Below are 9474 nucleotides of genomic sequence, written 5' to 3' on the forward strand. Positions count from 1 at the left end.
AGAGTTTAAACCATTAAGGGACTTAAAAACCAAAATCATTTAAAACAAATTTCGAATATGGATTCTTGAGTTATTTTTTAATTTTAATATTTCATCCAAAGACAAAATACTATACTAGTTTACTTATTGTATTTTGAACAAAACATCTATATCAAATGATAGTATGAAAAATTAGACCATACATATGCATTAAATAATATAGAGTAGCTTGTTTATATGAAAGAAAATTTCTAATAAGAGAAAGTGCAAAATACTATTAGCTTTTCCGCATAAAGTTTTAATGTTGTTGTCGAATTTAAGTACAATTGTAAAATAAGTAGCTTTATTTTACTGATGCAAAATTTTCATCTTATTTTTTTATTATTATTATTTTTTTCTTTTCTTTTTATCTTTACTATTTTTTTTTTTATCATTGTTCCACATGATATAATATATCATAAGTCTCAAAAAAAAAATTTTTTAGGAAACAACATTTTTTAGACATTTGCTCTCACCCCCAGAATATGTTCTTAAAACTACTTTATTTAATACTTTATAATAAACTTTGCTTTAGATTACCGAGGATACTAAATGGAGAAGGGTGCAATCTTCTAAATGTTTTAAAGATGCTAAGGCAAGAAACGAAACTGTTGGAAAAAGAATTTTAGTTTTCTTTCCTTCAGAAAATTCTCATATTGGTCACTTTACTGGAGATGTAAGATTTGTCTTGATTGTTAATTTAATACTGAAAAGCGTCTTTTTAGTTGAAACAGTACCACATCCTGCTAAGTTTTTTTACATTTAGTTGTTTTATATTAATAGCGGTAAGCTATCGGTAAATGTCATTTGTAAATATAAATTAAATTGTAAATATAAAATAAATTCTATTGTAAATATAAAATAAGTTCTAGATTCAATTTGATTTAACATGTAGTAATTTATTTCTCTATATACCTAAAATTTATAATAAAGTAAAACTTTTATAATTTTTCAAATATTTAAAAGTTTAGTATAAACTTGTATTATTAAACTTATTTATATAACAATTTATATAATTAACTATTTATAATGTACCAAAAATGTGAGGAAACTGGCCAATTTTACGCTATTTATTCAGGCCGCAGGTATATCCCAGCCAATTGATAAAAGATTAAAAGAAGAAATATTTGCATCTTCTGGATTCATTAAAAGTGTAGATGAAATGCGGAGAAGATTAGAGATCATTGTTAATAAAGAAATATTCCAAAATAGTTTGTGTCCTAGCAGATCAAATAAAAGGTTCTTCCCATCTAATAAAATTATTTGTAGTTATATGCTGGATGCAATACAAAAGAATCGGCATTCCAATATTGACCAAGAGTGTCTTATAAAAAAAATAGAGCAATATAAAGTTCAAAATTCTGGCCAAAGATTTTTTCTTCGACCAAAAAGAATAACAATCAAACGTATGTCGTTAATATTATATCAATATAAGTTCACATGTAAACATCTTTTCTTTAGAAAATGGAATTGAATATTGGTATACGTGTGTGTGTGTCTCTCTCTCTCTCACTCTCTCTCTCTCTCTCTCTCTCTCTCCTCTATATATATATATATATATATATATATATATATATATATATATATATATATATATATATATATATATATATATATATATATATATGCGTATATTGCATATATGTGTATATATGAATTTAAAGAAAATAACTATTGAATATATTAAGAGTGCTCGCTAGTTACCCTAGAGCTCCACTCTCTCCAGGTTTTTCTACTTCTGTCCTTCTCTCCTGAAACTTATAACTCTCTACATAGTAATACTCAATCATCTGCATCATTTTTTTGACTTGACAGTTCACCTCAGATTTTTGGATAAGACTAGCCTTCTTTTCTTGTCTTTTAGAGTCACACCCTACTTCCATCTGGTCTTTTCTGTCCTTTCCAAGCACTGAACATCATCAACGTTTATTGGTAGTGTTTCACTGTTATACATCATAACACTCTGAACGGATGAGGTGTAAAACTTTCCTTTAATCTTCAATGATGCACTAATTGCTGTTAGAAGTGGAGATAATTCTCTGAACTTGGCCTAGGCACACCTTATCCAGGGTTCCCAGAGTCCTGGAATGTCCTGGAATTTGCCTTGTGTCCTGGAAAGTTCTGAAATTTTATATTTTTTCTCAAAAATCTTGGAAAAGTCCTGGAATTTCTAACATATACTGTTCATAATTTTTTTTCTTCTTGTTTTTAAGTAACATTGATTTCATGGTTAAAATTATATATAAAATTACATGGTTATAATAATATCCTGGAAAAGTCCTAAAAACTTTTGGCAAATATCCTGGAAAAATTTGAAAATTGTCCTGAAAAGTCATGGAATTTTTATTTATTTTTTCCTGTGGGAACCTTGTTATCTGAACTTGGCCAATTGTACCAGATGTGTTGATAACAAAATTTATTAACACAACTTTCCTCCGCTGTTTATTTTAATCTCTTTTTTGTTATGTTATATATATATATATATATATATATATATATATATATATATAAATATATATGTATGTATGTATATATATATATATAAAATAACAAAAAAGAGATTAAAATAAACAGCGGAGGAAAGTCGTGTTAATAAATTTTGTTATAACAAGGTTCCCACAGGAAAAAAAAAAAATATATATATATATATATATCTGTATATATAGGTGAAACTGAGGTAAATGAGACAGAAGCTGTGAAAGATGATGAATATGATGATTGTAATGAGATTGTTGTAGATGCCTCAATTGAAAGTTTTTTGTTTGTTTATCAAAGTAAAGAAATGCAAAATTATTGAAAAGGTGTGGCAATGAAATTACTCTTTTGGATGCAACATATAAAACAACCAAATATTCTTTCCCTCTTTTTTTCCTCGTTGTAAAAACAAATGTGGGTTATCAAACTGTGGGTACCTTTGTTTGCGAAGGAGAGTCAGCAATGAATATTCGTATGGCTCTTGATAAGATAAAAGAGTGGAATGCAAATTGAAACCCTGCTAATGCTATGGTTGACTGTTGTGCTGAAGAGATTAATGCTATTGAATTTTTACATTCAGGTATGCTATGATTTTTCTGCAATCATGGGTTAAAGAAGGGAGAAACTCTGTAAAATTTTAACACATTAGGTGTAGACTCTGAGTATGTATTAAGTTAGTTATGATTTATGTTTTTAAGTTTGCACTATTGTGTAAAGTAATTGTGTAAAGAGTTGTGTAAAGTTTGCACTATTGTGTAAAGTATTGTGTAAAGAGTGCCAAGTTCTCATATGTGACTTTCATCGGAACAAGCATGGGAGCGTTGGTTTAACTAAGTTAGCAATGGTGGCAGTGAAATTAAAATAGAAATGCTCAGCAAGTTAAGGCGGGTTGCCAGAGCTCAATCATTAGAAGATTTAAATACAGTACTGGCAAATTTAAGAGACAGTGATCCATATAAAAATCCTATCCACAAAAATATGGTTAATTGGTTAGAAAAAGCAGTGGTTGCCACAAATTAAAGTTTTAATTTTTAATGCGTTTATTAAATTTTACCATTTAGTTTTCTTATAAATTATATAAAAATCTGTGACTAAACATTTACTTCTATTTACCTGTATTAGAGATAGGCATATTTTTATCGTAAGGATAGATTAATGGTAAGTATTAGTATTAACAATGGTGGTAACAATGAGGGTTGTGTATTTGGCACCTCAGAGTATGCAGTTTTAGTATAACATCAACCAAATAACAAAAAAATGATTTGTGAGTATTAAAGACATTTATGAAGAACAGTTTGGTTATATTTGCAACCACTAAAGAAGTCATTCTAATAGTGTTGTTTATATTCTTCAAGCGGGGATCAAACTTGCAACCTTTGGATTACAGGTCCAATTCACTAACCAGTACGTCATGTCTGCTATATGTTACACAGCTGCTATTACATACATTAAAGTGATGATGATTTCAACCAATGGTAATATGTTTACTGATTTTCACTTGGTAGCTATTTTTTGTTTTCCTAAACTGTCCCTCTGTATACAATACTATATTTTAATTTTTGCAAAAATAAACTTATTTTTCTTAACGAGTTTCTTGACAAATATGGCAGTGTTCCACACATTAATGGGTTAGAGATTTATAAAGATAAAGAGCAGATTCAGAAGTGAGAAAAGAGGGGGCAAGATAAAGAGATTAAACTTTAGCAGATGTTAATAGATTTAATATATGGTTTTCAAGAAGAATCAGGAGTAAGATATAATTAGAGAAGATGCAACGTAGAAAACTCATTAATGTGTTACTGTTCATAGATGAGAATCTGATTATTGCGATAACGAGTTGCTGAAAATAATTGTGTTTATACGAGTTAAGTTCACCGGCTACTGAGAGCCTCATGCTTTAGCAGAAGAGATATATTACTCAAGCACAAAAGCCCTCTCTAAGCAATCAGGGAGTATTGACTTTTTATCAAGACAAGAATAAATGGTTGTATCATCAGCAATTAGAGCCACCATATATAAGCTACAGGAATCACCTGAAGTTACAGGAAAAGATTAATGTTGTCCATCCAGGAAGACATATGACAAGTTTTTTAATTGAAGACAGAGTTAAACTAATGTCAACAATATATAAAAATTGATGAAGAGCTTTGTCAAATTTATCTGAACCAACAAAAAAAGAGTGAAGAACAATAAAGAATAGAGAGAAAGGTGCTGAACTATAAAAAATAGTGAGGAAGGTGTACGAATGCAATTTGATGCAAACCTGATGTTGAATGAATGCTCCACAGATATAAATGTTGGAATGTCACTCCACAGATACATAAGTCATATTTGTGAGAGTATTCAAACCTAACTTTGAGACACACAGTTTAAAGTGTGAACAGTGAAAAGTAAGAATTTTTTGAAGATTTCAATAGAGACCAATTTACATACTGTTTTTATATTTAAAGAAGTACTAACAAAACCAAATGTTTTATTTCAGAACACTGTCAAAGGGAACAGCATTAATGAAGCGGACCTTTGTTTGCAACATAACTTATAAGTACACGTAAAAGGTAAATCATTTACACTTAATAACCTTCCATTAAAGTAAAGGTGATACTATATGTTATAGTTATTAAGTCATTGTGCAGAGTTAGTGTTTCAGTGACTAATTTTAGATTATATTTTAGATATTAATTTTATAGCTGATGGTGTTTAAAAAGCATATATGTAAGTAAAAGTGTTATACCACAATTTAATAGCAGCAATTGTGATTTTTAATTTTTTTAATTTTAGATAGTATCATTTAATTTTAGATAGTATCAAATTTAAAGTCTCCATTTCGTGGTAGGGCATCATTTGTCACAACCACATCACCATACTTTCAGAGGATTGTCACAATGTAAGGTCACCTGTCCAGCTGAAGTTTGATTTGGCTGTGATGAAGTATTTAACTGGGTCATCAAAGTAAGTAAATTGAAAAAAATTATTAATCCATTAAAAACAGGTTTTTGTTAAATTTGGGGAGGGAATAACATCGGATGGTGAAAGGTTGAATTTACACTCGTCCTAGGTTAAATCAATTTTTGGCGCCCTAAAATTAATTTTGCAAAATTTTTTCGTCAAAATCAAAAAGTAAATTAAATTCAGGAATTTTTTGGGCTCCATAGAATCTAAATTTTTGCAATACTCTTCTTCATTATATTGTTCTTTGTTCGTTTGACATGAATTTTAACATTTTTTAAACTTTTTTTTACTAATATATAATAGCAATGAAAATGATTTTATATAAATATATAATAGCAATGATTTTGACGAGAAACGAGAAATGACAACTTTTTGAAAGTCGTAGGGCCCTAGGCCGCGGCCTAGTCATACTATAGGTAAATACCGGCCTTTAATTAACATAGAACAACCTGTTAGTAATAAAACTTAATAGAAAAGAAAATTTATTTTCTTGTTTAGAAACTTTGATCCATTCCTTGATTTGACACTTCACTATATCTTAAAGAACTGGACCCTAAAGAAGCTTCTGGTGTATTGTGGATGTGCAGAGGGTAGACTTATCTCAAAACATTGCTGAACTTCTGGACAAGACAAATAGTGAGATTGTAGGCCTTCGATCAAATGTCCTAAGACCTGTACAAGTGATATTGCAGCTAATATGCTAGCAGCCATCCCAAAACTAACAAAGGAAATTCAGGAAGGTCTTGGGTGTGTTGACCATATACTTAACCTTGTGGTGACTGAGTGTCTCAGCATCCCCGAAGTAAAGAATGCTGTTGATGCATTCAGGAAACTGTCATCTAGAACTCACAAAAGCAGCACTGATCAACAGAGGATCAAGAAAGAGTGTGTCAGGATAAACAATCAATGTAAGGATGATTCAAATATTGAAACTGGTAATTAATTTCTTCAAACTTTTCAATTTTCAATTGAAAAAGTTTTCAATTTTAAGTTTGGATTATACATTCATTATATGTATATATTTTATATTATGTATATATTATATATTATATGTTTATGTTTATATTTAGTTATTATATACAAATTTGGTTATTACATGCCAAAATAAGACTTTGGTTGTTGGCCTGGAGCTATTTCTAAAAAAGTCTATAAAAAAAAGCTCCGCTAAAAAGGTTTTAGTCCGTAAATGTGCAGGGCTCGGAACTTTATACCCTAGCCCCCCTTCCTCCCTTAATCCATCGCTGATATTATTGTATATTGTATAGAATAAGACAATTAATTTCACAATTTGAATGAAGTTGCGTTTGATATAACCTAATTTAACTAGTCTTAAACCAAATTTTTAACAATCTTTCTTTTAGTTGAATTTGTCAACATCACTGCACCTGTTGAAACCCGCTGGAATTCCAGCTTGATGATGATGCTATCCAGTCTAAAGTTAAAGCCAGGTCTTGAGAGGATCAGAGAGGATTTTAGCAAGACAACTGATCCCAAGTTGAGAGAAAAAAATCCCTACATCAGAGGAATTTGAACAGGTGAATGAGATTTTTTTCCGAATTATTAAAATTTGTTATTCCCGATGATTCCAAATATTTCTTAAATTAATTTGCTTTTTTCAGTTTTTTTGAATTATTTAGTTATTGAATATCAAGTCCATTTTCACGGGAAGAAAGGACTGCATTAAAAGGGGAAAAATGTTTCTACTTTTAATTCAGTCCCAAAATTTAGAACCCACTTGTCACCAAGGGCCTCCAAATTTCAAAATTGCCTAAGCCATTCTTAAGAAGAGTAGGGGCCTGGTTCGTATAAATTAGTTGAATAATAATTATCAATAACGGTAATAATTTTTTATTCAGATTGTTGCCATCATTGGTCCACTCTTCAAGATTGAAGAGATGTCTTTGTTATTTTCTTCTGAAAAAAAACCAACCATCTGCTATGTGGTACCAAAACTTTTTAATATCGATGGTTATCTAAATTCTCAACTCAATAAACCAACAATCAACGAGGAGACCAAAGTACTCTGCAAAACTTTACAGTCAAAGTTGGAAAAGAGATTTCCGGTTTGTGGGACCAAAAACAAGCTCTATACGTATGGAGCAATTCTCAACCCATTTTATAAAGGACTTACACTTGCCGAAAATGAAAGTCCAAATTACAGGGAAATGATTGAGCTGATGATCAAGGAGAATGAAGTTGAGCTCGTACATGACTTGAATCACGGATTTTTTGAGGAAGTTGATGAAGAAGACTACTGCATTGAAGCTAAGATTAGGTAATTGAAATTCAAATTTTAAATTCGAATATTTTTAGGTTAAAATTATATACATATTTTTTTACTATAGTCATTATTGTTTTTAGAGCTAAAATGAGATCTTCTCAGTTTAGCCAGCCCACTCGGTCACTTTTTGAGGCAGCCATTAGCCCCATGCAGTTGCAAATGAATAGGTACCTCAACTTAATAGATCCTACTCCAGCCGATGTTGATGTACTACAATGGTGGAGAAGGCGTCATTCGGAGTATCCTTTTATTGCCAAGTGTGCCAGCAAATGCTTTTGTATTCAGGTAAAAAAAAACTATTTTGAAGATATTTTTTTTTATAAATAAAAGTTTGTTTTGAAATAACTTTTTAGAAGGCGTAGGGACTCGCCAATTTCCAAAATTCGTAAAACCAAATTTTTGAGCTTTCGTCACTCAAATTTAAGTTTGAATTTAAGCCGTTTGAAAGTTTTTCCCAGTCTATTTTAATTTAATTAGTTTGAAAATTTGACACAATATTAAATTCATTTTACTTTTCAGACATCGTCTGCTAGCTCTGAGCGAGTGTTCTCATCAGGAGGTGCAGTTGTGACCTACAGAAGGACAAAGCTTGTTGTCGAAAATATCCACATGCTAGGTTACTGTAAGGACAACTTGCCAAAGGTTAGGATCTCCGCAAAGTTTTACGAGGATAAAGTAGAGGAGAATGCTGAAGAGGAACTTCTTCAGGAAGAAACAACTGAAGTCTTGGTTTAAGGTTCAACCAAAATTTATTTTATTAAGGAAGGGGGTAAAAGAAATAAAAGAAAGTTGGATGTCAGTCTTCAATCCAAGACTGGGTCTCCTTCAACCAGCCAAACTACAAAAATTTTAAGCATAAGAGCTGGAACCTCTTCAAGCAACAGAGATGGAAACCTACCAACTAATAGCAAGAAATGCATTGAAAGTGATTGATTTATCTAAAAATGTGGAAAATGCTCCTTTTTGCTCCTTTTATTAAATGTATATGTAAAAATATTTTTAAAAATCAGGAATAACGTCCAGTGATCCCATATAAATATTATTTTCTCACTCGTTATTTCATAAATGCTTAAATTCAAAAATTTATTGTTTAAAGAGTTGCGATAGAATGACGACCAATAATAAATAGTGAAGTATTGCCCTTAAATTATATTTGCGCTTGTATATATAATTAACATATTTACAAGCGCAAGTTTAACACTTATTTCAGTCTTTGCAAATTCTTTCGGCGCACTTATGCCATTTCACACTTATGCCAATTTGCCTGATTTCGCAATTGATTCCCACTTAAGCCAGTGTTTCAAAATTCCTTTGGCACACTTATGCCAGTTTACACTTATGCCAGTGTTTGCAAGTGCTTTGCTCTCATGTAGATTTGCAGGTATAAAATTTGCACTTATTCAGTCGCCTCTCAGTTTGATCTCCCCTACCCCCACCCTTGATGAGTCATAAAGCCCTGGTAGTTAACCTAAAAAAAATTCAAGGATTTTCAATATTAAATTTGAAAAAAAATAAAATTTGAATTTGACAATATTTAACCATTTCGAATTTGAGAACTCAAATTCGAAATTGGGACAAACTCGAATGAACTCGACCGAGCTTACTGTTATTCAACTAAATTGACTTTTAGTCGATTAGTAGAATGTCCAAAGTCGATTAGATCGACTATTAGATTATTCGAAGTAAACTAATTTCGACTAGTCGACTTTTAGTTGATTTAGTCGAAGTCGATAACAACACTAGTTTAAACA

At 30.7% G+C, this 9474-nt stretch overlaps 1 protein-coding gene across 8 annotated transcripts in view; it reads left to right on the forward strand.

The window, feature by feature from the left end:
* LOC136088917 (uncharacterized) overlaps window positions 1-8760 on the forward strand; it is a 10444-nt gene extending 1684 nt beyond the window's left edge. Inside the window, exons 5-13 of one of the 8 annotated variants that reach the window (XR_010642632.1) lie at window positions 554-694; window positions 4976-5048; window positions 5166-5205; window positions 5292-5442; window positions 5941-6377; window positions 6804-6977; window positions 7299-7717; window positions 7804-8008; window positions 8243-8760. Coding sequence is in view for 4 of the 8 variants with exons in the window: in XM_065814089.1 (XP_065670161.1) it covers window positions 554-694; window positions 1097-1424; window positions 2685-2815 (600 nt within the window). In the remaining 4 variants the exon portion in view is untranslated. Of the gene's footprint in view, window positions 1-553; window positions 695-1096; window positions 1425-2684; window positions 4436-4975; window positions 5049-5165; window positions 5270-5291; window positions 5443-5940; window positions 6378-6803; window positions 6978-7298; window positions 7718-7803; window positions 8009-8242 lie in introns of those variants that run through there. The other 7 variants (XR_010642633.1, XR_010642634.1, XR_010642635.1 and 4 more) reach the window with 7 other exon arrangements.
* The last annotated feature ends 714 nt before the right edge of the window (window positions 8761-9474 follow it).

The sequence above is a fragment of the Hydra vulgaris genome, chromosome 12 (genome assembly GCF_038396675.1).
Source record: "Hydra vulgaris chromosome 12, alternate assembly HydraT2T_AEP".
Classification (NCBI taxonomy): Eukaryota; Metazoa; Cnidaria; class Hydrozoa; order Anthoathecata; family Hydridae; genus Hydra; species Hydra vulgaris.